The sequence below is a fragment of the Salvia hispanica genome, chromosome 3 (genome assembly GCF_023119035.1).
Source record: "Salvia hispanica cultivar TCC Black 2014 chromosome 3, UniMelb_Shisp_WGS_1.0, whole genome shotgun sequence".
Lineage (NCBI taxonomy): Eukaryota > Viridiplantae > Streptophyta > Magnoliopsida > Lamiales > Lamiaceae > Salvia > Salvia hispanica.
The window spans coordinates 35,297,330-35,324,798 of record NC_062967.1 but is presented as its reverse complement, the minus strand read 5'-3'; the positions used below and the strand labels follow the sequence as shown (position 1 = coordinate 35,324,798).

General features: G+C 35.3%; 6 protein-coding genes and 1 non-coding gene across 8 annotated transcripts; 6 read left to right on the top strand and 1 right to left on the bottom strand.

Moving 5' to 3' along the window:
• Positions 1-1,969: 1,969 nt before the first annotated feature.
• Positions 1,970-5,259, top strand: LOC125215722. The gene is made up of 3 exons (XM_048117245.1): positions 1,970-3,364; positions 3,890-4,293; positions 4,501-5,259. Exons 1-3 carry the CDS (start codon positions 2,488-2,490, stop codon positions 5,212-5,214), a joined length of 1,995 nt encoding a protein of 664 aa, XP_047973202.1. The 5' UTR covers positions 1,970-2,487; the 3' UTR covers positions 5,215-5,259.
• Positions 5,260-5,548: 289 nt separating this feature from the next.
• Positions 5,549-7,561, bottom strand: LOC125210635 (glycine-rich RNA-binding protein 3, mitochondrial-like). Its single transcript, XM_048110180.1, has 5 exons — positions 7,493-7,561; positions 6,849-6,993; positions 6,694-6,762; positions 6,260-6,366; positions 5,549-6,159 (listed from the first exon to the last, which is right to left on the bottom strand). The coding sequence occupies exons 2-5, from the start codon at positions 6,982-6,984 to the stop codon at positions 5,797-5,799; spliced, it is 675 nt and encodes a 224-aa protein (XP_047966137.1). The 5' UTR covers positions 6,985-6,993; positions 7,493-7,561; the 3' UTR covers positions 5,549-5,796.
• A 1,225-nt stretch (positions 7,562-8,786) lies between these two features.
• LOC125212409 (60S ribosomal protein L44) lies at positions 8,787-10,410 on the top strand. Its single transcript, XM_048112575.1, has 4 exons — positions 8,787-8,884; positions 9,709-9,888; positions 10,027-10,101; positions 10,186-10,410. The coding sequence occupies exons 1-4, from the start codon at positions 8,882-8,884 to the stop codon at positions 10,243-10,245; spliced, it is 318 nt and encodes a 105-aa protein (XP_047968532.1). The 5' UTR covers positions 8,787-8,881; the 3' UTR covers positions 10,246-10,410.
• A 2,804-nt stretch (positions 10,411-13,214) lies between these two features.
• Positions 13,215-13,317, top strand: LOC125217306. The gene has a single exon (XR_007175719.1). It is a non-coding gene; the product is annotated as a U6 spliceosomal RNA (small nuclear RNA).
• A 2,022-nt stretch (positions 13,318-15,339) lies between these two features.
• LOC125212249 (COBRA-like protein 4) lies at positions 15,340-18,119 on the top strand. The gene is made up of 6 exons (XM_048112357.1): positions 15,340-15,490; positions 15,566-15,645; positions 15,762-16,218; positions 16,591-16,738; positions 16,864-17,141; positions 17,699-18,119. The coding sequence occupies exons 1-6, from the start codon at positions 15,424-15,426 to the stop codon at positions 17,989-17,991; spliced, it is 1,323 nt and encodes a 440-aa protein (XP_047968314.1). The 5' UTR covers positions 15,340-15,423; the 3' UTR covers positions 17,992-18,119.
• An 806-nt stretch (positions 18,120-18,925) lies between these two features.
• LOC125212410 (RHOMBOID-like protein 12, mitochondrial) lies at positions 18,926-21,887 on the top strand. 2 transcript variants are annotated; one of them, XM_048112576.1, is made up of 8 exons: positions 18,936-19,474; positions 20,329-20,449; positions 20,527-20,646; positions 20,736-20,849; positions 21,100-21,141; positions 21,355-21,459; positions 21,537-21,578; positions 21,750-21,887. In XM_048112576.1, exons 1-8 carry the CDS (start codon positions 19,137-19,139, stop codon positions 21,846-21,848), a joined length of 981 nt encoding a protein of 326 aa, XP_047968533.1. In that variant the 5' UTR covers positions 18,936-19,136; the 3' UTR covers positions 21,849-21,887. The 2 variants fall into 2 exon arrangements, with proteins under 2 accessions (XP_047968534.1, XP_047968533.1); XM_048112577.1 differs by lacking the exon at positions 21,355-21,459 and having other exon boundaries at positions 18,926-19,474.
• Positions 21,888-23,489: 1,602 nt separating this feature from the next.
• Positions 23,490-26,364, top strand: LOC125211480 (RHOMBOID-like protein 12, mitochondrial). The gene is made up of 8 exons (XM_048111297.1): positions 23,490-23,881; positions 24,680-24,800; positions 24,878-24,997; positions 25,088-25,201; positions 25,449-25,490; positions 25,702-25,806; positions 25,884-25,925; positions 26,095-26,364. The coding sequence occupies exons 1-8, from the start codon at positions 23,529-23,531 to the stop codon at positions 26,191-26,193; spliced, it is 996 nt and encodes a 331-aa protein (XP_047967254.1). The 5' UTR covers positions 23,490-23,528; the 3' UTR covers positions 26,194-26,364.
• Positions 26,365-27,469: the final 1,105 nt, after the last annotated feature.

Here is a 27,469-nt window from a genome sequence, read left to right as displayed (position 1 = left end):
AAGCTTTGAATTTTATGAATTTTAGAAAATTATTGCTCTCTCCGTCCCTTAATAAGAGTTACTAATTTCCATTTTGGTCCGTCCTCAATTAAGAGTAGCACTTCATTTTTATCATAAATGGTAAGTATGTCTCACATTCCACTAACTCATTTCACTCACATTTTATTATAAAATTAATATAAAAAAGTGAGTCTCACATTTCACTAACTTTTTCAATCAACTTTTCTTTACATTTCTTAAAATTCGTCCCGGTCAAAGTGTTACTCCTAATGGGGAACGGAGGGAGTAATACTAATATTTTTAATATATTAATATTAAACTAAATATATAAAATAAATTAAGCTAGAGGTGTACAAACAATTTATTTTTGTTATTTTAATACGTCTATAAATATTAATCACTTTTATTTACAGATACTATCCCCAATCATGTTATCAATAAAATATTTATGTATTTACATTTTTTATCATATGCATTCATTTTTTTTTATATGGTGAGTTAATTTCTTTATTCTTAAAATCAGTATTTTAAAACTGGTGTACCCATTCTTGTTTATATTAAAGAAAGAAAGGTGAAGGGGACGTTTTAAAAGAAAAAAAAAAAAGCAAAATACAATGTGGGTGCCATGATTTGATTCATAGCCAACTTTAGTTGTTGGAAATTTGGAATGAAAAGGTTGCTTTATGGTCTCATTATTTGGTTGGACTCTTTTAATGAGATCGACATGTGTATATGTGGGGTTGGTTTAATTAATTCATCAATCAATTCTCATGATTTAATTCTATTTAATTTTATTTAGTTTATGTCAAAATCATTGCAATTCACTTTAATTTCTTCTTTAATAGTGCATTAACTGTAATTCCATTAGTATATAAACATGCTTAATAATTATATTTGAAACTAACACACTTTCTTTTTTTCACTACTGATGCAAGAGATATACCAAATCGGTTTTAAGCCTAATTATATAGTTTCTTATTTAGGTTTAATTAGTCAAATATTATGTGTTTTTTTCCTTAATTATTGTGATTCTATTCCAAAATTTACAAAACAATAATCATATATCTTACCATAGTTAAGTTGATTTCTCAAACATGATATACCTTGCATGATATTTTCAACATTACAATAATGAATCCAGATTATTCGTATAGCTATATTTAGTATTGTGTCATGCACTAGTTGTTTGGTGCACCCATGTAAACCGTAAGAAATAAAAACATATATTTCATTCATTCATAAAAATATGTAAATGCTTCGGTAAGTTTCAGTGAATAATTAATAAAGTATGAGGGAGAAAATTAAAGAGAGTGAGAAATAAATAGTGAAAAGTTTTTATAAAAAGAAATATGATTAATTTTGGTGGACAAACTTAAATGGAAAAAATTCCTTTCACAATAAAAGTTATTTTTATTATTTTGATTCATTCCATTATAAGAGTTATTTTTCATTTTTACTATAAATGGAAGTAAGTTTTAGAATCTACTAATCCTATGTCATTTCACTCATATTTTATTATAACAATAATACTTTGTAGGTGTATATAAAAGTAAGACACATACTTCCTCCGTCCGTGAAATGTTGTCTAATTTTGCCATTTCGGTCCTTTCGTGAAGTGTTGTCCACTTTACTTTTTTACCTTTTTTTAGTAAATGAACCTCACTTTCCACTAACTCATTACACTCACATTCTATTATAAAACTAATAACTGTGGAGCATATATTTCATTAACTTTTTCCACTCACTTTTCTTCACATTTCTTAAAACCCGTGCCGAGTTAAACATGGACAATATTTTACGAACGAACGGAGTATTATATATTTACTTTTTCCATTATTTTTCTGCCCTTTTCTTTAAACTCGCCGAGTCAACGGCGAGCTTAAAAGTAAATATCCATAAGGTTAAAGCCCAGTGGGCCTACTTCCTTCAACTCATTATCTTCTCGGCCCACTCTCTCTGTTTTTCTCTCTCACACACAACATTTCTACCTCCGTCACCAACTATTCCCATTGTCGCTCTATCCATTTTTCTCATCAATCCCAGTCAAAGCTCGCTTCAACTCCTCATTTTCCTCTTTTCCAATCCGTTGATTGTTTTGTCTGCGTAGATTCGTCGCTTATGCCTTTGGATTAGATGTTTCAGTTTGCAGTTTATCGCGCGGGATTAATCTCTTTCAATGTTATTGCCGATACTTCAGTTTATGCTAATTCGAGATTTTTCGTGTAGCTGGATGGTCAGTTTGTGAAAATCTAAGCTGTGGTTAGTTTTTGGCTTTAATGCTTGATGTGTGCGAGTTATTGTGCTAATCATGTTGACTCGTTTGAGAATTTGGATTTGGGAATTTAGTTGAGTTTTGATGTGTGGTTTGTTTGACCTAAGCTACATTGGATTTGGCTTTGTTAATTTAGTTGGTGGTGATGGATTAGGAAGCTGAAATATTAGGGTTGAATTTGTATGGTGATTTAGAAGTTTGTTTATTTGGGGGAAATGGATGTTTGGGTGGTTGCTGCAGCTGCTGGTGCTGGCTATGTAGTTCAACGTCTCAAGAATCTCGGTGGGGGTAAGAATAAATGGGTAGATTTGTCGTCTGAGAATCTTAACGGTGTTAAAACTAAGTCCTCCGGTAGCAGACACAGGCTCGGGGACAAGACCGGTCCATTTAATAGTGTGTTGTCGAGGAAAAGTAATGGGGAGGAAATGTCCAACAGAGAACGAGACAAGGGTTGTGAAGCTGTTTCTGACCTTGAAATCACTTCTACTAGTGGATATGAAGATGATAACATGGTAATGGGAAGTTCTTTAGCTCAGAATCCAGACGTTGAAGACGCTCAAGGGGATTTGGAAAGTAGATTACCTTTCGACAGTAGTGGAGGTTTTGCTAGTGATATATCGCCTCGTCGTTTATCAAGTGAGATAGTGTTTTCCTCTAGTTCTAGTAGGAGAAGGAGAAGTGGCCTGAAGAGTCGGAGATTTGATAGTCAATCCATAAAGCCACAGACTTCTCTCCAGAGTTGTCTTATGGCCCAGTTGTACGAGGAATGCGATGAAAGTGAAGAATATGCGCGCAATTCATTGGGGAAACCACGTTTGAGGCCATTTCTTGTCACTGATGGAAGTAGGATAATTAGCACGGCACCGTGTGAATCCCTCACTGAACCAATTGGAACAGCAGGAGGGGAACGGTGGGTAAGGAAGGATGGGTACTCACAAGTAAATTCGGCTGTATGTGGCATTCCAGCACTGCCTAATATCGAACCTGCAGAGTTTGGGAAGAGAGCTAAAACAAGAGAGAAACAGAAGCATGTGTTTCAAGGAATTCACTCTAGCAAAGCTTCCCATGGTGATCACCACGCCAATGCACAAGGTGGTTTTTTATCGAACCATTACCTCAGTTTCTGTTAGTGATAGAGAATAGGCATGTGGTTTATCTTTTAGGAGAGAATAGATTCAAACTTGCTTTATTTAACATGGTTAAGATTTAGTTATCCTTATTGCCAATGCTAATTCACCAATGATTTCTCACTTTGTCAAATTGTTTTGTTATTGCATACTGCCTGTGGAATTTATAATAATAGGGCATTTCTATGCGCGCTATTTTTGAAGGATCAAAGCCAGTTCAGAACATTGTTTCATCACTATGGTGATGAGAAGTGAGAACTGCTGCATTCTTCATTATGTCGGAACTTTTAAAGGAACTTCTGTCATGGTGGAACAGAATCTTGTTTTCTTTTAGTATATGAATTTACAGAATGTAGCTTAATAGGGACCCTATTCTAATTGTGACATTTTTTTTACCAGAAGTATTTGATTTATTAAATAATCCACCAATCATGTTGCTATTTTTATGTTTGTAAATGTTATTCCTAATATCCTTTCCTTTCTTTATCAGGACCATCCAACAGGGCTCTTCTTTTCTATTTCGGGCTAACGTTGGGTGTAGTATCTTCTTTCATGGCAAACAAACAAGAAGTCGAACGGATGAAAAGCTTGTTGAAGCAGAATGAGAATCTGGTCCAAGATCTACAGGAGGAACTTGAGATGAAAGATTCCTTAACTGTAAAGGAGCTTGCTACGAATAATTACGAATCAAATGATGTACATGTTGATTATTGCACCAATGATACAGTGCTTCCTTCATCTCTCAAAGAGAAATTTGATGAAGAGTCTTGCCATGAGAAACCCGAGGAGCAATCATTATATGCAATCGAAGCAGAGCTTGAAGTGGAGTTGCAGAGATTGGAATCAAGCATGAATTCATCCAGTTTGGAAGGGAAACTTTACAATCTATCAGGGGTAAGCGCGTACATTTGTTCTTCCTGATTGCTGTCTTTGATCGAATAGTATGTCAAATAATATTGGTTCTGGCATCTTTGAATTTTAGATATTCTTGTGTAATATTTGTTGGATGCAGTCGATTGCTAACACGGATTTAAGCGTATTATTTCTTCGGAGTGGTTTTTGACAGTTATGTAATGGGGCTTAATATGTTGCACTATGCAGTTTGATCCAGACTTTGTATCAGATTTTCACGAGGGAAAGTTGAGGTCTCGCTCGTTTGCTGCCGAGTTTCATGGTGAGAGTGATGAAAGCCGAAGCTCCACCCCACGCTCTTGCCCCTATCCAGTGTCCCCTAGAGAGCTGAGTTTGCGTCTGCATCAAGTCATCCAATCAAGACTAGAAGATCGGATAAAGGAGCTTGAGACGGCGCTTCAGAACAGTCAGCAGAAGTCGAAGTACATGGGATCCAAGCATGTCCATCCCTGGAGAGAGCTATCAGGCTCTGGAACACAAAACTCTTCTACACGCGACAGCCCAATTGCTAGAAGCGGACACGAGTCCATGGATGAACCTGTCGTCATCAGTTTATCAGGGGAAGCACTGGCTGCCTACAATGAGGCCTATGAAGTGTTCACAAAGGTCTCTGAGTCAGACGACGAAGATTTCCAAGCTGGGTTCGAGAATGGATATCATGCCGAGTATGATTTGAATGAGGTTCAGGAAACGGTGTTTGATCAGCGAACGGAGGAAGATCTTTATTCACCGCAGAACAATGCCTTGGGCTGCAGAAGGGACGAAAGCGAAGATTGTGACGAGGACGACGAGATAGAGAGACTGCTGATAAAGCAAATAGTAGAGAAGGCTAAACAAGGCTCTCCTGCAGTTTTGAAAGCTCAGAGAGAATTTTTGTTGTTGAATATTGAAAATGAGCATTGACATAAAGAGTAATAGAGGCTAATCTGCATAAAGTTTAATTACTGAGTTTTCAATGTTGTTTGTTGCTTGATTTTAAAAATGATTATTTTAAAAAAAACAATCGAAGAGAAATACGTATTTATTTTGATTCGAATATAAACATATCAAACAATCTAACACAAGACACTCCTTTTTTTTTAGACACATTTAGTTCTTTCACATTATATGAAGTCAGAGTAATCGGAACTTGATTAAATGACTTGAGTAATTCAATTAAAAAAAATTGCATTAAAACAGCTGATTATATCATTTGATGAAAACAATCAAAATCAAAATAAAGAGTAACGAACAGCTGTTAAAACTTAAAAGTAAAACATTTGGATGAATAATGTCGTTATTTCAAACACCAAATATAGATCCAAAAGCTTAATACTAAAAAACCTAATAATATAAACTAAACGTGACCAGACAAAAAATTGAAACATAACAAGAAAAGTTCTAGGAATTCTGGAAGATTACACAATCAGATAATTTCATATATCAGTGAATAATATCTCTTGCAGCTTCCATTCTTGCTCGAACCAATTAGAGGGGATCGCTATATCAACCCCGTTTATCAGCAAAATTTTCCGGGGCATCGTAGTCTCTGTAGCTTCCACTATCCGCTGCGCCTGAGGCATAGCTACCAGAATCGCCACCGTATCCCTGAGCATCACCACTGGTTTGGCTCTCTCCAGCTGCAGGATAGCCTCCACCACCATAACCGCCACCAGCTCCACCATAGCCGCCGCCACCTCCATTGTAGCCGCCACCACCATAACCGCCACCACCTCCACTGTAGCCTCCACCACCATAACCACCGCCGCCTCCACCATAGCCACCGCCACCACCTCCAAAACCTCCACCACCGAAGCCTCGTGGCCTATCATTTGCATAGTTGACCTTCACTTGACGACCATGGAGTTCCTAGAGGTAATCAAAAAGAAATTATGATAAGCAGTCAGATTGAGAAATTACGAGAACCCAACTGTTAGAAACAAGAAGGAACAAAGCATTGTTAGCAAACCTGCTGATCCAGAGCCTGAATGGCAGCTGATGCCTCCTCAGCAGTAGCAAACGTAACAAACCCGAATCCTCTGGATCTCTGAGTTTCACGGTCAAGAATCACCCGTGCTGCATAAAAACACATTATCTTCAATCATTTAGCAATACAAGATGGAAAACCCTTACCGGTTTACCAAATATCAATACAGAAAGATAAATAACTAGGCACGGGTCAAACACTTGTCATTAAGAACAGCCACTAATAATGCAGTTTTTAAGAGTCATGCTACGAGCTTACATCGAACATCTAATTGTTTTTAATTCTTTGAGGAAAATTTGAAAAATGAGTAAGAAAGACGCATATACAAATGCAAGAAACCTATACAAATCAAGAAAGTTCCAACTATTCTACAGAATTCACAGGTTTACAAATCAAGAAAGTTCTAATTATCTTACCTTCCACAACTTGTCCATACTTGTCAAAAGCCTCTCTAAGACTGTTTTCATCTGTCTGGTAAGAAAGTCCTGCGACACGAATCAAAGGGAAGTCATAAGAAATTCCACAGAGCAGTGGACAAGTCATTTACTGCTAGAGACAAATGGCGACATACCTCCTACAAAAACCTTTGAACTTGACATGCATCTTATTGCTTGAAAAATCGAGGGGTTGGACACTGATGTTTCCCGACTCACTCGGCTGCCCACGGTCCTCCCCAAAAGACTCGCAGCTTTTCTAAACAAAGCCATCGCTGCAACCTGAAAAGATTGACAAAGATTATCAGGCAAAGCAGAAGCACTCCATTGATATATGTCAAAATCTAGATCCAACTCCTCTCACATCATATGCAAAAATAAACTGATAATCGAGAAACAATACAATCCTCATACCAGAAAATCGAACAGTGAAGCCGAATTCAAGCATTTTCGTTGGCTCAAAACAGTAAGCACTTTTTAAAATTGAACGGAAATGCACATCAACATAAAAACACAAGCAAAATCATACACAAATTGAAATATAAACATGCTTTCATTCTTATTTATTCAGCTCACTTCCAAAACATAAAAAATTACAGCTAATGCCGAAGCCACAGATATTAAACTAATCGGAAATCAATCCGATACCAAACACGGATAGTAAACGGAAAACAATTCACTAAACAAACAGCAGATAAATCGGACTCATATGCGAAAGCTCATGCTGCGATTGGGAATGGTTTGCTGATCAAAAAGAGGAAAGAGAAAACGAAAATGATACCTGCAGCCCTTGGATCGTAGAGAGAGAGAGAGAGATGTTAAACCCTAGAGTGAGAAAGGGGAAGGGTTTTAGGAGTGAGTGTGGAAATGAGAGGATTTATATATGCAAAGCGGATGGGTAGCTGCCAGCCGTTGGATGGAGAGATCATGATGATTTTGTGATAATTGTACCATTTTAATTTGGTGTGAGTTTTAAAAAAATTGTGAATAAATAGATGAAATTATCTGTGAAATGTGAATCTCGTTTTTCATATATTATTAATAATAATGTTTTATTATGAATAGTGATTAGTAAGTGTAACTGTGCAATGCTTTTGTGTGGAGTGTATAAGATCATAATATCTAAAATAAAAAATAATAAATGACTTAATTAAAGTAGTTAAGTGGGCTGGGTTGGGCTGTCACAAGCGAAAGAGGCCCACTTGATTAGAGGTTAGGCCTAGTTTGAGTCTATGTCTGAACTGGGCTAGGCTATATTGAATTTTTATCTGTTTCTATACAATTGTAAAAGTGATTTTTATTTTCTTGAAGACAATAGGATTAATTAGAGCAGATTACTTGGTTGGGGTTTCGATGAATTGTTCGCGGTTTGATATTCTTGTGGATATGGTCGTAGGCTGTTTATAAGTTTATGAACAAGCCTTGATGGAACCTTTAAGTGTCACCAGGTCAACCCATACTCGCTTCATTTATCTGATGGATTAGGCTAAGGCTTGATGCGAATTAGGCTAAGATGGCTAGACCTAGTTGACAATTCTATTTTTAATTGCGAATGCACCAATAATTGCTATATTCATGGTATTCTCCTGTACGAGCGCTTTCCATCGGAGATTGAGTTGGCAGGAGTGGAGGCGGGTGGGGTGAAGGCAACATCGATAGAGGCAGGAAGATGAGAGAAGAATATGTGTCATATGTACACTGAGTGCATTTGTATTATATCCAATCCATTCTCATCAATTTTATTTTATTTTTCCTAAAAAAAAAGGAGGCAAATCTTGATTATAAATTAACGGATGTAAGAAACATACAACTATAATCTCGTTCGATTAATAATTTTGCTTTTAAAAACTACATTAATCCTAAAATAAATGATATGTATTGTTAATGTGACTTTCAAGCTAAAGTCACATTTAATTTTTTATAAAATGACTTTTTAACCATATTTTATTGGATCTCGATATACTAGTATTATTTTATTTTACTTTATTATCTTTCAATTAGTTTATTAAAGTAGTATATAGTATTTTATTAATTATTTACAAAATGAAATGCATATATCTTTATAAGTGGGCCGGCCCATATTAAGCACCATTTTATATCACTCTAAACCCTAATTATACTTCTTCGTTTGCAAACCGAATTTCTGCAGAGATCTACCTAGCTGTAAATCATGGTAGATGCCTTCTCCATTGTCTCGCGATATATAGTTTTCTACGATTGCGTTTGTTTTGTTTGCTACTATTGAATTAGTTGTTTCATCGTCTACTTTGTTGGATTATCGGAATTAGGATTTAAACAGAAAAATCAGTTTGTATGTCAGTTTCACCGAATTTGGTGCTTCCGATTTATGTGGATTTTGAATTGCGCTGGAAATTTTGTTTAATATGTTCATTTTCGGTAGTTTGCGACAGATATACTTGTTGAGCTGGAAGCTTTGTTAGATTTGCTTTATGAACAATTATTTTCATAGTTTAGTTGGATTATGTGTTTATCTTTGGTAACGATTTTGTTAATACTGTCAGTGAAAATGTGCTTAGGCGTTTGCAAAACTAGCAATTCAAATTTATATTGATTTTGTAAGGGAGTGCTGATTTGTTTGTGATGTTAGTTCTGATTTGTGAACATTGAATTTCATTGTGAACATCTTCTTGACTGAAATTAGGCATTCAATCTAGAAGCTAATTTGGTGTTATTTTGCACAAGAGCTTAATAGAAATGCCTGAACAACAAGCAATATTTTGGATGCTAAGTTAGTGTATTAGATGCAGATGGGGAATTAATCCCTTCTCTGGCTTGTGAAATTGCATCTTTTTTGCTCGTTCGAAATATTTAGGAAGAGTGTTCAAACTTTCAATCTTTTTTTCTTCGTGTCAGATTTTGTGCATGGTTTTAAATTTCTGTGCATCTTGTGCTTGAGTTTTGCAATTCAGAATTACTTTCTATCTGGCCTTTGTTTTAAATATCGGTAAGTGATTAATTCTGGTTTCAAATTTGCAGGTGAACGTTCCAAAGACCAAAAAGACTTACTGCAAGTCAAAGGAGTGCAAGAAGCACACCTTGCATAAGGTCACCCAGTATAAGAAGGGAAAGGACAGCTTAGCTGCTCAAGGGAAGAGGCGTTATGATCGCAAGCAGTCAGGCTATGGTGGCCAGACCAAGCCCGTCTTCCACAAGAAGGTGAAATGTTCATTCTTCCTTGTTATGTTTTATCAAACTATTAAGCTCGGCAGCGACTAAGATAATGAAGTAAATCCCATTGGCTCTCAATATTATGATTGTGAACCGGGCATGCTAATAACAACGATTCTTGTCTAGGCCAAAACAACCAAGAAGATTGTGTTGAGGCTGCAGTGCCAGGGCTGCAAGCATGTCTCCCAACACCCGATCAAGGTATGTGCCCTTTTACATACATCTGCTCTGATGCATCTCACTCCTCGTGCTAATGGGGCCTCGTTTGCCATCTATTCTTTGCAGAGGTGCAAGCATTTCGAAATCGGTGGGGACAAAAAGGGCAAGGGAACGTCCCTCTTCTAATATGGTAAATGGAACCCTTGGATTTGCTTTGTTATGTGGGATGATTATAGTGACATTTTTGTGTTTTTGCTTATAATGTTTGGTGAAATATGAGACATCTTGTAACTGACATTGATTAGTTTCCAAATTTTATTCTATTAAGTATTCAGCATCAATTTTCTTCAACATTTTGTTTGTTTGCTTAATTTTTGATTAAGTGCATTAGGTGAGGTTTTAGTGTTATTTCTTAGAGCTTGAGTTCACAAGTTTAACAATTTTTCAATAAAAGTAGTTGAAAATTTTAAATTTAAAATGATCTTTCATCTCAATATTATGTAATTAGATATTTAAATATAACATAATAAAATGAATGCCTATCTACATTTGTTTTACAACACGACTAGTTTGATTATAACTTTTGAAATTCTTAGTTTATAATTTATGTAGATCTATAATCTTATTAATGATGAAAGCGTAGCTTAGTTGATAAATGTTTTTTCTACAATCAATAGGTAAATGTTTTTTCTACAATCAATAGGTTGAGAGTTTGAGTTTATTTCTTGTGAGTGCTGCAACTCTGAAAAATGTGTATTTTATAATCTTCTTAAAACAAACTATGTCTCTTCTAATGTTATAAGACGTCTATATTAGTTGACTAGTCTTCTAATTTTACCACCCTAATTATGACTTTGGAGTAATCCCAATTGAAACAAATTATATTTTTTGGATTGCACATTGACTCATAGGTGAAAATTTTATGTCCAATTAAACGAAAAAACACCCTCAATGGCTGAACCGAGTTGGGCTGTCTTAAGCTAAAAACAGCCTAGTCTAGCATACGAAAGCCTTAACCGACCAAATTTGGCCAGTCGAGCCTGTGTGTAATAGTCCGGTTCGGCCCGAAACAACGTTTAATTTTGTTAAATCAGGCCGAACGGGATTTCAAGGGCATGAAGAAAATTGCAAAAGACAGATCGATGATGAGACATGGTATAAAATAAAAATGGCATGTAGTTACAAGTTGCAATTAGTTAAGAAAATAAATAAGTAAAATCAAAGGAGATGCAATTAATATGATTAATAGCATATTCTTTGGTATATACTATAGTATTAAATCCGGCTTACAAAAACAAGGTGCGGAAAAGCGGTAGTGTCAATACCACTTATAAATATAATTGTCTGTACGTCTTCGACTTGCTTCTTCTCACAAATCACAAAATATCCTTAAAAGTAGAAAAAAAAAAAAAGAAACTCACTATATGTGCTTTATCTTATATTTTTTTCATCCTTTAAAAATATATTTATGGATGTGACACAAATTTTAATGAATAATATTGATATATTGTGAATTGAAACCACACATTTTCCTTAAAAGTAGAAATACCCACTATATGTGTTTTAGGTCTTATAATTATATAAATATCTTATATTTTTTTCATCCTTTAAAAATAGATTTATGGGGTGTGACACAAATATTAATTAATAATATTGATATCTTGTGAATTGAGAAAGTATCTTCCTATTTTATCATTAGTTAGTGCTAGTTGGGACATAGTGGGATTGGTATGTAGATTAATGTAGACTATATAAAGTGGAGGCTTGAGGTTGAATTTTAAGTTATATTCTTTTTATCTTATGGATTTTATTTTTTTATCAAGTTGTTTAATGTTTAAGTGATGAAAAATTTACTACTACTATGCTAGTAGAGAATAAAATGGAGAAAATAATATATATTTTTTATTTTAGAAATGTGTGACTTTGAGTTGGTCATTCATAAAATGTAAACGTGTTATTTTGAATATGACAGAAGTGTATACTAAGTTTAATTTTATATTAGTATATATTTGCTAGACTTTTCTTCTCTAATTAATAAGTTAAATATTCGAATCACCTAAAAATGATTAGTGTGTGAGTGTTTTATTTATCTGATTGTAATATTTATGAACTCTTACATGTTAAGGTGACCAAGAAAGACAGACTTTTTATTCGCCTTTAGAAAAACCAAACCACATAAATACATAGTACAAATAGTAAGATAAGAAATTGAATAGTATTTATAGATATAAAGGGACCACAAAATTTCTTGTGTTAGGTAAAAACAACAGCATTGATATAACAAAAAACTATATATTATAATAAAGAAAGAAAATTATTGTTGGACAAAGCAACCAACAAATCAACGCCTAATCTTTATCCATTAGCCTCTCATCTCTTTATATAGACATGTATCATTCATTCTTCATTGCCTCTCATCTCTCTCTCTCTCTCTCTCTCTCTAAAATGCAGATACATCTTTGGGCCGAGAGGTGAAATGGGGGTTGATTTCGGGCCGAAATCTGTCGGGATCGGGTGGATTGGAAATCGAACTTGCAATTGCAATTGTCTTCTTAAATTTGATTTCCAACTCCACCCATTCCGACGGATTTCGGGGTTTCCCCTCATTTGGTCTCTCTGTTTTCTTCCTCATTTTTTTACGTGAGTATTGTTTTCGGATGTCTTAAAGTTTGTGTTGGCGCTTGTGTTATTGTTTAATTGTAGTGTGAGATTGTTGCATGAATTATTAGTCCTGTCGTAATTCCACTTAAACATTTTACCTTATAAAAAGATTGTGTAAATATTCTTTGTTCAACTGAATGTACTTTATTTTTCTCAATGAGTTCTTTGTTTTGTGAAATCCTTTAGTAAACTATCTCATTTTTAAAAATAAAATACTGTCTAAAACAAATTTAGAATTTGAGATCTCGCACCTTCAAAGAGAAAATATATTAATTTTATTTTAATCGAATGAGTTGGAATAGTGATAATTGAAATTTTCTATTGACTCCAATTATAAGTCAATGCATATAGGAAAGTCGTGTTGGGTGAAGCTGCCTCACTATAATAGAATTTTCACTCCTTCTAGACCAACGATAAGGTCGGTTGACCCATATGACATTGTAACATGTGAAGAATTAAAATTATAATCATGTGAAGAATTAAAATATAATTTAGTACCCTCGGGGACATCTGATAAAATTGGAACGATACAGAGAAGATTAGCATGACTCCTGCACAAGGATGACACATATAAATCAAGAATTAAAATTATAATTTATAAGTATATCAATTAAGTTTTTCGGACCTCGTAGGCTGGCGATAAGATTGGTGTGTAAGTGTATTAGTATCGGTGATTTGATTAGACTAAAACTATCACTAAATTAATCACCAATCTATGTATTTTTCCTTCATGGCATATGTACAACAAAAGTTCTAAATAATTTTGGGTTGATTTAATTTGTAATTTTAATATGAACTTTGAATTCACTTTAAACATGTAAGCAGCAAATTAGACACGTTCGAATTTTTTCAACCACTCTAAGTGGAGAAAAATCTATAGGACGACTATATATGTCCCAATTCATCTCACAATATTTGTGGAGCAACAATTTGAAATAAATATCTACTATGATCTTGAGTGGCTGAAAAAAGTAGGTGTATATTTTAACATTTAAAAAATTATAAACTGAATTAATAAGATTGGTGTGTAAGTGTATTTTGTACTCCTTTTCACGGACCAATTCGCTCGCAAATTATTCGGAGTAAGACTAGACGAGAGCTCGTTCAATATTCGTTCATATAGTAATGAGTCGTATTCAAACCTCAACTCTAGCTCGATAAGGTTGTCGTTGTCGAGCCTAGCTTGAGCCTTCCTGTGTCCGATTGAAATTTAAGCGATCATGTTCACAAATAATATGTTTATTAGCATGATCACACGTCTGCTCGCAAGCATATTCGTGATTATATTGCAAACGAAGCGAACAAATTCGCGAAAATGAAATAAATTTTCAAAATAATTTAAATCAAGGATAAATTAACTATCATTCACTAGTAACTAAACAAAAAGCAATAACAATTGATAATAACAACAAATTTAAATTGTTTACACATATTATTATGATAATCATATTAAATCATAAAAATGAAAATTTTAGGCAATGAAAGTATGAAACATATGTCAAATGGAAACAAATATTGACATGATTAATGCTCATGCTCCTTATTCTATGTTTTTGAGCTCAAACCTAAAATAGCATGTTTCACTATAATATATGAGCTCGATCTTAAGACAAACAAATAATTGTTGAATTGAACTCGAACCAATTTCGAGCTCATTATCCAATCGCCAAGCCGAGCTTGAGCCGGCCCAATATAAATTTTCGTTAGCCGAGTCCAACCTTGCCGGCTCGGTTTGGTCCACCAACAACCCTACATGAGAATTTAAAATAGAAATGTGGTGTGACTTTATCCCATTATCATTTTAGCTTAGAAATTAATCTACATATTATTTTGAATTGACCGAAGGCCCGAAAAAGCCTATTCTTTTTTGTAATTATCAAACTTTTCGCGTATTAAAATAATCACAACAAATGATTACTTATGATTGGTAAAATCTTTAAACAATTTTTTTAGACTCATTGGTGAATGTAAGTTGAAAAATATGATTGGCAATTTCAAATTTAAATTTGTTTTGATCCAACCAAGTCAAATTCATTTCTCAAAGCTGTGACAACTCAAAAGTTGGCAATGTAAAGACATGTTATTTTCTTTTTTATGATTGCAATATGCCAAAGTTAAAAGATTGTAGTAATTTAGAATAGAAATGGTGAAATTAGATACTTCTCATTTCCAAACTTAAATGAGACATTTTATTTAGAACAAGAACTAAGACAAATGTGTTTTAGTAAATTAAATGGAGATAACATGAAGTAGGAGAACAAATTAGATTTTTAGAAATTAAGTAAAAATGAAAAGAAACTATATATGCCTAGGTGTTGGGAACAAAATATCATTATATTGAATAATCTATACATAACTTAAATTGATCACACTAATTCCTAATTTCGAAAAAGTAAGTAAAAAATGATTGCAATTTATCAGTATGATAAAATGATGTAGCACCACTAAGACGTGACGCTAATTGTGTTTTTATTAAGTTCAAGTGTCTCATCTCTCCCTCCTATTTTCTCCACAGCCAATTATCAATTATCAAATTAATAATCACACACAATCAAATGAAATTTCAACAACTATTAGGTGTGACATGAAATCATTGGGCATACCAATTCATCATCACACACAACTACATAACACTCCCAATCTTCATAAAATCTCTTCACTACTTAGAACCACTTGCAATAATAGAAAAAAAAAATCTTCCAAATGAATCAAAATATATTGAAGTTCACCTTATGGGCTATATTGTTGTCCATGATCATTTCTAATGCAGGTATTTTTTCTTGAACTTTTTAGTATTAATCTTTCTATTTTTGTGTAATTTATATCCTTTCTTGAAATTTTCTAGACTCGTACGACCCGTTGGATCCATTCGGGAACGTAACAATCAAATGGGATGTAATATCTTGGACCGCCGATGGATACGTGGTGAGCCTTGTGACGCGACTCGTTTACACCCCTAATTTACGCACAGACATAATGAATGGGTGCAATTTCAATTTGAAAGCATGGCACGTGACTAAAATCAGTATATATGTCGACAGGCGCTGGTGACGATGTTCAACTTCCAAATGTATCGACACTTCATGAGCCCCGGGTGGACTATGACGTGGGGTTGGGCCAAGAAGGAGGTGATATGGTCGATGGTCGGGGCCCAGACGACCGAGCAAGGCGATTGCTCGAAATTCAAGGGAAATGTGCCACATTGTTGCAAGAGGGTTCCCACGGTTGTTGATTTGCTTCCTGGGGTTCCGTACAACCAACAAATTGCCAACTGCTGCAAAGGCGGGGTCATGGCCTCGTGGGGCCAGGACCCTGCATCAGCCGTTTCGGCCTTTCAGGTTAGTGTCGGTCTTTCTGGGACCACCAACAAGACAGTCAAGCTCCCCACCAACTTCACCCTCCTAGGCCCCGGACCGGGATACACTTGTGGCCCCGCCAAAATCGTGCCTTCCACCGTGTACCTAACTCCGGACCGGAGAAGAAAAACCCAGGCTCTAAGTAAGCATGCTTTTGCGTTATTTTATTAAAAAATTTATTCCATTATTTATTCATTTCATGCACAAACTAAAATTTCCTTCTCTCACGGTTTTTTTTCCTGCATTTTTACCTTCACAAACTTTGGTATATTTTGTACTTCAATTATTTGTGTTATAGTTTTTACTAAATTTTATTTTTATTGTATATTGAATATATAAATATTTTTTATTAAAAGATAATATTTAATGAAGTTGAGTTGGGGTCACAGCTAGAAGTAAAATTTATATGGAGTATTAGGTTCCTTAAATGATAAATGAGATCGGGTCGGGCAAGTTTCAACAACGATTGTGGATAAACTAATGAAGTAATCGGATAGTATTCGTGTTCATGCAGTGACGTGGAATGTGACGTGCACTTACTCACAACTCCTGGTGTCGAGGCACCCGAGCTGTTGCGTCTCGTTGTCGTCCTTCTACAACGAGACCATCACTCCTTGCTCCAAATGCTCCTGCGGCTGCCGCAACAAAAAGGACTGTATCAAGTAAGACCTAAATCAATCCTCAATATGAACATTGCATACACACACACAATATTGATAATTCTAATGCATAACTAGAGACCAAACCACGCGAATAATTTTTTCTGCGTGATCACTCTTGTATACAGGCCCGATTCGAACAAGCTGAAGATGTTGGGAATCAACACGCCAAAGAAGGACAACACCCCCTTACTGCAGTGCACGCACCACATGTGCCCGATACGAGTCCACTGGCACGTGAAGGTGAACTACAAAGACTACTGGCGAGTGAAGATCGCCATCACCAACTTCAACTACAGGATGAACTTCACACAGTGGACCCTCGTGGCTCAGCACCCGAATCTCAACAACGTCACCCAAGTCTTCAGCTTCGACTACAAACCCATCGTCCCTTACCAGTCCATCAGTGAGTCCTCTGTTACAAAACTCTAATATCTCATATCTGATGTAGGATTTATACACCAAATTCACCCTCTTTCCTAATAGGTTATTCTTTCGAGATAAGTTTTCATGTTTGGTCTTTAATATACTCCACATAAGTCAATTGATGTGAAGTTTATAAACGAAACGGTTGATATTGGACAATTAATTAGGAGTTAAATTACCCAATAGGCTCTCTATTCCAATAAACTAGTCTTTTGGGATGATTTCTCATGTTTGGTCTATAATACATACTTAGTCTTTTGGTATGAATTCTCATTTTTTGTCTCCCACACATTTATAACGCATGGCCTTATTTTCGCGTAACTAATGAGCTAGTAGTTTTTTGGATGAGTTCTAACATACTCCACACATATCGATACAAGACAATTAATGTGAGGTATATAGACCAAACGGGCTACTTGTCCTAGCATGTCAATCGTTCTATGTTTAGTCTGTAACATTATATTCTCCCACACGTAAATAACATATGGCCTTATTTTCGACCATCTAACTTGTCGATGTGTTTGGATTGATCGCCAGATGACACGGCCATGTTCTATGGGATGAAGTTCTACAACGACCTGCTGATGGAGGCCGGGGAGTCGGGGAATGTTCAGACAGAGATACTGCTGAAGAAGGACAAGGATGAGTTCACTTTCAAGCAGGGATGGGCTTTTCCGAGGAAGATCTACTTCAATGGGGATGAATGCATGCTTCCACCACCTGATGCTTACCCCATTTTACCAAACTCTGCATATATAAAAATTCTAACCCCATTTTCAAGATTTGCAGCTTTCTTGCTTTTGATCATTGCTGCTTCACAATTTCTGTAGCATTTTCTGTGAAATTATCTTTTAGTTTTGTATTGCAAAAGGTTTTATATTTGCTCTTCTCTTGATTTTTGAATATTAAAGAGTGGTTGATGTATATGATATGAATATGAAATTAATGATTTCTTTGAGCCATAAGCATACTACGCTACTCACCTATTTTTTCACATTCTTGTTATTTGTAATTCTTTCTTATTTATAAATTTCAATTAAATTGGTTTACGAATAAACAAAAATTACTAAATAACATTAGAGCAATGAAATTTACATAATTTTAGAAAATGACGAATTTTAGTAGGAGGTGAGCTTGAATTCCATGGTATTAGTTGACCACACCTTATAGTCGATGAGGTTAAATATAGCAGTGATTGCGCTCTGGTTTTATTGATTTCATATCTAAGATTGAGAAATTTCAAGAATATGCAAAAAAATGAACTTAGATTTTTAAAATGTGAAGGAGCAATTTAATGAACTAGGGAATGAGAGTATTTACAAGTGAAAAATATTAGATGCTCCATTGTTAATTGGTCTTAGAATATGCGCTCTTAAGCATGTAATCGCCACGTCCTTTACACTCTGTAAATCGATCCAATTTTTGTCATTTTTTATTTTACATGTAAATTTGCCTATGCAAATACGAACTTTCGTCAAATGTTGATTTTGCCTATTAATTGGCCATAGTCGATAAGAACCTTCGTCAAAGTTTGATTTTGTCTATTATTTGAAGAGTGCATCCCCACGTGCCCTAAACGCCGCAACATCGATCAGTTAGAAGGAGACGCGTTCGTGTATTATACCCATAATATTTGGTCAAATTTTTATTTTACATATAAATTGGCCTATGCAAATAAGAACTTTTGTCAAATTATAATTTTACCTAGCCATGCAAACTTTAGTCAAAATTTTGATTTTGTCTTAATTAGCCGTTAAAGATTTGAGAAAAACCCGGTGCAAAATATATGAACAAATGAAACAGAGAGAAAGAGAATAAACAGACTGAATCCATTATTGAGTCTTAGTATTTGGTTGATGCATGATAGTTTAAGTGTTTTTCTTTTTTTTTACGTTCGTTAGTGTGTAATCGGGCTTCGTTTGCTTTTCTTACCCAAAAAAAAAGAAAAAGGGGATAAATAGAGCGAAAACAAAAAATGCGAAGGCAGCTCACTAAAGTCGCCAAAAATGGGGATTCAACAAACTCATTGCTGCAAAAATCCGCGTCTCCATCGCCATTTCTGAAGCTCGATTCGAGCCGATTTCATCACCAACGCTCTTCCTCGGAGTATTCCACTCTCTCACGTTCCAATTTATGGAAATTATGCAGTTCTAATGGAGTTAGAGGGACGATCCAAAATGGGGTTTTTCCGAACTCCGTCCTCGCAAAAAGGGTTTTTTCAAGCGCCCTTTTGCAGGGGCGATCGAAATTTCCTGTTGCGATGCGTGACAGAAGATTATTCAGCTCGGTTTCACTCGACCACCTCCGCCGCGGGTACTTCTCTCAGTTTTAATTTGTTGAAATTGATGCTGAATTTTATTGTGATGGTGATTGAGATTTTTCGTGAATTGTGGAAGTGATTGGATCTCTCTTTCTCAGTTTGGATTTGTTGAAATTATGGAATTGTATGTTGGTATTAATTGATTTGTGAATATGGTTAATTGGTGTGATCAGCCATGATTCTATAATTCTATACAATGGTGTCAAATTAGAGTTTTGTGATGAACTTGATTTGTAAATCATGTACTATATTAGTTTGTGTTTAAGGCTTTCTTTTGTTTTTTTGTTAATTGTTTTTTTATATGTAAGAGAAGGCCAATGCAAGTTGGTGGATAAGGGATTTTTAATGATAATTTCACTGATTGAATGAGTAATTTCAAAATTGTGGGCAGTCTTTCTTGCACATTGTTAGCATTTTAGAAGTTTCTATAGATAATAGATATTGTGATGCGTCGAATGAGTAAGATATAGGGATCTTAGATATGAAACTTTCTTGTACATTTGTACTAGGAATATTTCACAGTCTGTACTATAAAGAGGATCATGCTTCGTTTTGTTTTCAATTGGAAGAAAATTGTTTTGACGGAGACATCAATGGGAACTTCAAACATCACTATTCGGTCATCTTTGTCTATATCTGATTCTTCGTGTTATCCAACCCTGTCACGTCCCTCAACAGTCGAGTTTCTTGGTTGTATACCTAAAATGTGCATATATGACTTCAAGTATTACTTTACTCTTTGGTGATAACGAGTGAGTATCTGTCTGCCTATGCCTCCTTGATTCTATCTCGCATAGGCATTGAAATTACACGAGTGAGAACATCATTGTTCTTTTTCACATTACAGGGGTTCATTTTTCAGAAGATTTACAGCCAATGGAGTTGTGCTAGGATTAATAGCGACGAATGTTGCTGTCTTTATACTATGGAAGGTTGCAGGAAATTCGTTTATGGGGAAGAATTTTATGGTAGGTTGTTCATAGCATGTGTGTTTTTAAAAAAGCCGACACTAGAATTGTTTATTCCGACTATTGTTACTTCTCAGATATCTGTAGACCACATTCTAAGTGGCCGGCTCCACACGCTAATAACCAATGCATTCAGCCACAGAGACGCGATTCACCTATTTTCAAATATGATCGGACTCTACTTCTTTGGAGCAAGTGTAAGATGAATTGAGTGCCTTTCGTTATTTGATTCAGTTCTTTCTTCATCATAATTATTTTATAGTAATATACTGTATTTCATTCACAGATAGCACAAACTTTTGGACCGCAATATTTGCTTACGTTGTATCTAGCCGGTGCACTTGGTGGCTCAATATTTTATTTGGTATATCAAGCTTTCATAGCACCATCAATCTACAGGGTAAGGTTGTCGAACGCATTTAAATTCATAGTTTTCTTGCAGTTGTGAATGTAATATAGTTGTAATGAACTCAATCATAGTTTGTCCTTTAGTGATTAGTCTCTTCTATCGAGCACTTCTATTTCGTCTCATCTGGAAATTGGTATCACGGTCATCATACAAACCGTTGTATAGAATAGACCAGACTATGCAATCTTGACATTAAGAACTTCGATATACTTATTCTTGTTCACTCTTTTTTCATCTCTAGGATGATCTGCAAGGTGTTTCCCACTCGAGAGTTTCAACAATGGTATGCAATTCTAATCAATTTTGCCTTGTTTTCTTCTCGGTCCACGTTGTCTTGCCCATTCAAGATCTCCCGTGAAACTCTTCCAACTCTTGCATCCGTGAAACGGAAATCTGCCTTCAAATTTATTTCATGATGATAAATCGTTCTTTAAGCATGAATCAAACTGACCCTTTTATTATTTGGCTGAAAATGATATTTTTATATAATTTGTAGGGTTCAAAAGCTGCTACGTCTGCGATAATGCTGCTTGATATCTTTCTATTTCCAAAAAGGATCATCTTTCTCGATTTCATTTACCCACTTCCTGCTTTTTTAGTGGTGAGGTTAAGATTACTTCTCTATGAAGAAAAGGAAAAATGTCGATCTTCTCATTTCTCGTCCTAATGTTTTTCCAGGGGGGCTTTATCGTTGGCAAGGACATTTTGATGGTACTGCAGGTACGTTTACCATTGAAATTCGATTCATCGTTGTAATACTCAATAGTTGAAACGCGTATTTAGTAATGCTGGTCCTCCGTCTGCTCGTGCTCATATAATTGTCTCTTTGTATGAAACTTTTGAGTATGTTTGCTGCTCTGATATTAGCATTGCTGTCTTCTTTCATGTCAGGGCGACCGAGAAGTTGCCGCGTCTGCTCATTTAGGTGGAGCGGCAGTGGCTACCGTTGCGTGGCTGCAGAAGAGGAAGGGACGCTTAGGACGATTCTGAGATTTCTCTTTAATATATTAAATAGAGTATTTGATTTTACATGGTACTCCCTCCGTCCCACCACACATGATGGATTTCTTTTGGGCACGGAATTTTAAAAAATGATATATCGTGAGTTAAAGTGGAGAGAATAAAAGTGGAGAGAATAAAATATTTGAGAGGAAAAAGTAAGAGAGAGAAAGAGAGAATAAAGTAATAAAGAGAGAATAAAGTAAGAGAGAAGAATATAGGAAGAGAGAGTTAAAGTTTTTTTTTTGTTAAAAAGGGAAATTGATCACTTATGGTAGGATAACCCAAAATGGAAAGTTGATCACTTGTGGTGGGATGTTTATGATTTTTTGCATGAGCAAGTCATTGTATGAAATTTTTTGGTAGTGTTGAATTAAACAATTGGTTTTGATATTCATTCATGTTATTAATCACAATATACAAGCCCTCTTGAGAAACATATAAACATGGTAAGACTTGCTCTATAAACAAAAAAGACAATTTTCTAATTTACGTGATCATCAAATCTTTCCTTCTTTAATTGATTTCTTTTCAACACTCTCCCCTCAAATTAAGTAATGGGATCACTCATTCTTAACTTTTCCGAATATCCGCCAATTGGTCTTAAGATTTCACAAAAGGAAGTTCCACTGTCTTGGCTTCTATGTTGTCCTTGATGAAATGACGATCCACCTCCACATGTTTTGTACGGTCATGTGGATTGGATTTTCAGATATACTAATCGCCGCCTTATTGTCGCAGAATAACTTACACGAATTCCGTGAATTCAAGTTCAATTCTGTCATCAATTTCTTCAACCATAGAATCTCAGTCAATCCACTTTTGATTCCTTATAATTCTGCTTCAGCATTGGATAATGCTACTACCTATTGTTTTTTGCTTCGCCATGTGACAAAATTTTCCCCTACGAAGTGAAATAACCAGCAGTTGATTTCCTGTCAGTTGGATTTTCTGCCCAGACAGCATCTGTAAATCCATGAATCTCCAAATGTCCATGATTCTCGAACCGAATTCCATGGCATGCTGTTCCCTTTAGGTATCGCACAATCTTCAGTGCTGCTTCCCAGTGAGCTACTTGAGGTGCATGCATGAACTGACTAACTACTCCAACTGCATAAGCTATGTCAAGTCTTGTGTGTGATAAGTATATCAGCTTCCCAATCAGACGCTGATATTGGTACGGTGAGTAGCTTCAGCTCCTTCTACTATTCGCAGACTGAGATTCTGGACCATAGGGGTCTTAGCTGGCTTACAGTCAAGTAGTCCTGTTTCGGCCAACAAATCAAGAACATACTTTTTTGACTGATTTTGATTATTATACAAATCAAGAACATACGTTCGAGTATTATACTCTAAATGAACTTTTATCAAATTTTAATTTTACATATAATTGGCCATAGTCAATAAGAACTTTTGTCAAATGTTGATTTTGTCTACCAATTGAAGAGTGCATCGTCGACTCAATTAAGAAGATACACGTTTGTGTATTATACATAAATTTTGTCAAATTTTGATTTTATATAAAAATTGACCTATGCAAATAAGAACTATCATCAAATTATAATTTTATCCATTAATTTGCCATATAAACTTTAGTCAAATTTTGATTTTGTGGGTTTGAATCAAATAAAACAGAGAGAGAGAGAGAGAAAATAAACAGAGTGTAAAAAAATGCGAAGGCAGCTCGGCGTGGGGCTGCTCACTAAAATCGCAAAAAATGGGGGTTTAACAAACTCATTGCTGCCAAAATCCGCGTCTCCATCGCCATTTCTGAAGCCCGATTCGAGCCTATTTTCTCACCAACGCTCTTTCTCGGAGTATTCCACTCTCTCAAATTCCAATTTATGGAAATTATACAGTTCTAATGGCGCTAGAGGGACGATCCAAAAAGGGGGTTTTCCGAGCTCCTTCCTCGCAAGAAGGGTTTTTTCAAGCGCCCTTTTGCAGGGGCGATCGAAATTTCCTGTTGCGATGCGTGGCAGAAGATTATTCAGCTCGTTTTCACTTGACCAACGCCGCCGCGGGTACTTCTCTCAGTTTGAATTTGTTGAAATTGATGAATAATTTTATTCTGATAGTGATGGGGTTTTTCTGTGAATTGTGGAAGTGATTGAATTTCTCTTTCTTAGTTTGGATTTGTTGAAATTATGGAATTATTATTATTTGTTGTTAGTAATTGATTTGTAAATATTGTTAATTGGTGTGATCAGACATGTTTCCATTCAATGGTGTTAAATTAGAGTTTTGGGATGAACTTGATTTGTGAATCAGGTACATATAATAATTTGTGTTTAAAGCTTTCTTTGTTTTTTTGTTTGTTTTTTTAATATGTAAGAGAAGGCCAATGCAAGTTGGTGGATAAGGGAATTTTAATGACAATTTCACTGATTAAATGAGTAATTTCAAAATTGTGGCGAGCCTTTCTTGCATAACATTGTTTGTGTTTTAGTAGTTTCGATAGATAATAGATATTGTGATGCTTCAAATGAGTAAGATATAGGGATCTTAGATATGAAACTTTCTTGTACATTTGTAGTATTTCACAGTCTGTACTATAAAGAGGATCATGCTTCGTTTTGTTCTCAATTGGAAGAAAATAGTTTGACGGAGACATCGATGGGAACTTCAAACATCACTATTCGGTCATCTTTGTCTATATCTGATTCCTCGTCATTGGTTCAACAATTAGTTATCCAACCCCGTCACGTCCCTCAACAGTCGAATTTCTTGGTTGTATACCTAAAATGTGTATATATGACTTGTTCCGCATAGGCATTGAAATTACATGAGTAAGAAAATCATTGTTCTTTTTCACGTTACAGGGGTTCATTTTTCAGAAGATTTACAGCCGATGGAGTTGTGCTAGGATTAATAGCGACAAATGTTGCTGTCTTTATACTATGGAAGGTTGCAGACAATTCGTTTATGGTGAAGAATTTTATGGTAGGTTGTTCATAGCATTTTTGTTTCTAACAGATGCAACACTAGAATTGTTTATTCCGATTATTGTTACTTCTCAGATATCTGTAGACCACATTCTAAGTGGCCGGCTCCACACTCTGATAACCAGTGCTTTCAGCCATAGAGACGCGATTCACCTTTTTTCAAATATGATCGGACTCTACTTCTTTGGAACAAGTGTAAGATGAATTAAGTGCCTTTCGTTATTTGATTCAGTTCTTTCTTCGTCAGAATTATTTTATACTAATGTACTGGTATTCATTGCACAGATAGCACAAACTTTTGGACCGCAATATTTGCTTAAGTTGTATCTAGCCGGTGCACTTACTGGCTCAATATTTTATTTGTTATATCAAGCTTTCATAGCACCATCAATCTACAGGGTAAGGTTGTCGAACTCGTTTAAATTCGTAGTTTTCTTGCAGTGAATGTAATGTAGTTGTAATAAACTCAATCATAGTTTGTCCTTTAGTGATTAGGCTCTTCTATCGAGCACTTCTGTTTTTTCTCGTCTGGAAATTGGTATCACGGTCATCATGCAAACCGTTGTATAGAATAGACCAGACTATGCAATCTTCACATTATGAACTTCGATATACTTATTCCTGTTCATTCTTTTTTCATCTCTAGGATGATCTGCGAGGTGTTTCCCACTCGAGACTTCCAGCACTGGTATGCAATTCTAATCAATTTTGCCTTGTTTTCTTCCCAATCCACGTTGCTGCCCATTCAAGATCTCCCGTGAAATTCTTCCAACTCTTGCATCCGTGAAACTGAAATCGGCCTTCAAATTTATTTCATGATGATAAATCTTTCTTTAAGCATGAATCAAACTGACCCCTTTTTTTATTTGGCTGAAAATTCTATATATATATAATTTTAGGGTGCAAGTGCTGCTACGAGTGCGATAATGCTGCTTGATATCTTTCTATATCCAAAAAGGATCATCTTACTTGATCTCATTTTCCCAGTTCCTGCATTTTTAATGGTGAGCTTAAGATTACTTCTCTATGAAGAAAAGAAAAAATGCCGATCCACTCATTTCTCGTCCTAATGTTTTTCCAGGGGGTCTTTATCGTTGGCAAGGACATTTTGAGCGTAATGCAGGTACGTTTACCATTGAAATTCGATTCATTGTCATAATACTCAATTGTTGAAACGCGTATTTATTTAGTAATGCTGGTCCTCCGTCTGCTCGTGCTCATATAATTGTCTATGAAACTTTGAGTCTGTTTGCTACTCTGATATTTAGCATTGCTGTCTTCTTTCATGTCAGGGCGACCGAGAAGTTGGCGGATCTGCTCATTTAGGTGGAGCGGCGGTGGCTGCCGTTGCGTGGCTGCAGAAGAGGAAGGGACGCTTTGGACGATTCTGAGATTTCTCTTTAGAATATTAAACAGAGTAGTATTTGATTTATCGAGATATGATTTTTTGCATGAGCAAGTCATTGTCTGAAATTCTTTGGTAGTTCAATGAAAGGTGAATTAATGTGGTTAATAACTGACTCTTAAATTCTTAATTAATTGATTAGGGGTGTTTTTGTGAATTTTAGGATATGTATATTGTTTAAGGTAATATATAGATTTATTTTTAATAAAAAATAATAATTTATGGTGATGGGATAAGGCTATAATAATTCCTAAAAAATGAGTTATTTTAATTAAAATTAAATTCGATTGATTTCATTGCCTATATCGGTTGGCACGTCAATGATGGGCATATGCCCGACTTCAAGAAAAATAACTCGTGGGGTTAAACGCAATGAACGTTGTTGTTGATAGAAGTGTTTCTCTTTTCACGGTTGTGTCAGACGTGATGAGGTTTGAGATCATGCTGAGGGATCTCTGAAAAATGAAGAAGGGGACGATGTTGGAGATTGTATCGCATGCAACATGTGTCCCGATGGAGAAGATCTTAGGCGTGACATATGTCAACCCCACTACAGAAATGCACATCTTCCTAGTAAAGCATCCCATACATACAAAAATATAATCATACAATAATATCCAAGCTTCTGTATTTATGCATTTAAAACATCTTAAAAAGAGAATTAGTTATTCATTCCGGATTATTAGGGTGCGTTTATAAACTATAAGCTTGCAAATATGATACTATTGACCTGTATACGTTTGCATACCACAATGTAGGCATCATTATTAATACTCTTACAAAATTACAATAAAAGTACGTATCTTAGGTATGATAATTGATAACTCCATGATAAGGGAGTTATCTACCATAGCAAATGAACTTTTAGGGATGTGATCATATCATAACCTATATTTATAGTGATAATCTAATAACCCTCATTTTATGGACGAAAAATATCATTTTATGGAATAAACGTATCATTTTATGCATGCTGAAAAAATATCATTTTATCGTGTATAAGTATCATTTTTAGTAAAAAAGATACTTTTGACCCATAAAATGATAGGGTTATTAGGTTATCACATAAATATGAGTTATGATATGATCGCACCCCTGAACTTTTAAGTATATTTAATTTTACTACTACTATATTATAATGAAATTATGTACTATCACTTAAAACGAATTAAGCCATTGTTGGATTAATTGGGCCGCTTGGAATTTACATTGGACCCATAGATGATGGGCCGAAAGGCCCAATTCATCAATTCAAATCGTTA

Excerpts from the sequence above, each read along its gene's own strand:
- LOC125215722 (XM_048117245.1), top strand. The coding sequence starts at position 2,488 with ATGGATGTTTGGGTGGTTGCTGCAGCTGCTGGTGCTGGCTATGTAGTT. Across the intron at positions 3,365-3,889 it reads TCACCACGCCAATGCACAAG|GACCATCCAACAGGGCTCTT; the intron begins GTGGTTTTTTAT and ends TTTCTTTATCAG. Across the intron at positions 4,294-4,500 it reads AACTTTACAATCTATCAGGG|TTTGATCCAGACTTTGTATC; the intron begins GTAAGCGCGTAC and ends TGCACTATGCAG.
- LOC125210635 (XM_048110180.1), bottom strand. The coding sequence starts at position 6,984 with ATGGCTTTGTTTAGAAAAGCTGCGAGTCTTTTGGGGAGGACCGTGGGC. Across the intron at positions 6,367-6,693 it reads GTATGGACAAGTTGTGGAAG|CACGGGTGATTCTTGACCGT; the intron begins GTAAGATAATTA and ends GTTTTTATGCAG. Across the intron at positions 6,160-6,259 it reads TTCAGGCTCTGGATCAGCAG|GAACTCCATGGTCGTCAAGT; the intron begins GTTTGCTAACAA and ends GATTACCTCTAG.
- LOC125212409 (XM_048112575.1), top strand. Across the intron at positions 9,889-10,026 it reads AGCCCGTCTTCCACAAGAAG|GCCAAAACAACCAAGAAGAT; the intron begins GTGAAATGTTCA and ends ATTCTTGTCTAG. Across the intron at positions 10,102-10,185 it reads TCTCCCAACACCCGATCAAG|AGGTGCAAGCATTTCGAAAT; the intron begins GTATGTGCCCTT and ends TATTCTTTGCAG.
- LOC125212249 (XM_048112357.1), top strand. The coding sequence starts at position 15,424 with ATGAATCAAAATATATTGAAGTTCACCTTATGGGCTATATTGTTGTCC. Across the intron at positions 15,491-15,565 it reads CATGATCATTTCTAATGCAG|ACTCGTACGACCCGTTGGAT; the intron begins GTATTTTTTCTT and ends GAAATTTTCTAG. Across the intron at positions 16,219-16,590 it reads AAGAAAAACCCAGGCTCTAA|TGACGTGGAATGTGACGTGC; the intron begins GTAAGCATGCTT and ends GTGTTCATGCAG.
- LOC125212410 (XM_048112576.1), top strand. The coding sequence starts at position 19,137 with ATGCGAAGGCAGCTCACTAAAGTCGCCAAAAATGGGGATTCAACAAAC. Across the intron at positions 20,647-20,735 it reads TCTACTTCTTTGGAGCAAGT|ATAGCACAAACTTTTGGACC; the intron begins GTAAGATGAATT and ends TTTCATTCACAG. Across the intron at positions 21,579-21,749 it reads ACATTTTGATGGTACTGCAG|GGCGACCGAGAAGTTGCCGC; the intron begins GTACGTTTACCA and ends CTTTCATGTCAG.
- LOC125211480 (XM_048111297.1), top strand. The coding sequence starts at position 23,529 with ATGCGAAGGCAGCTCGGCGTGGGGCTGCTCACTAAAATCGCAAAAAAT. Across the intron at positions 24,801-24,877 it reads TTATGGTGAAGAATTTTATG|ATATCTGTAGACCACATTCT; the intron begins GTAGGTTGTTCA and ends GTTACTTCTCAG. Across the intron at positions 25,491-25,701 it reads ACTCGAGACTTCCAGCACTG|GGTGCAAGTGCTGCTACGAG; the intron begins GTATGCAATTCT and ends ATATAATTTTAG.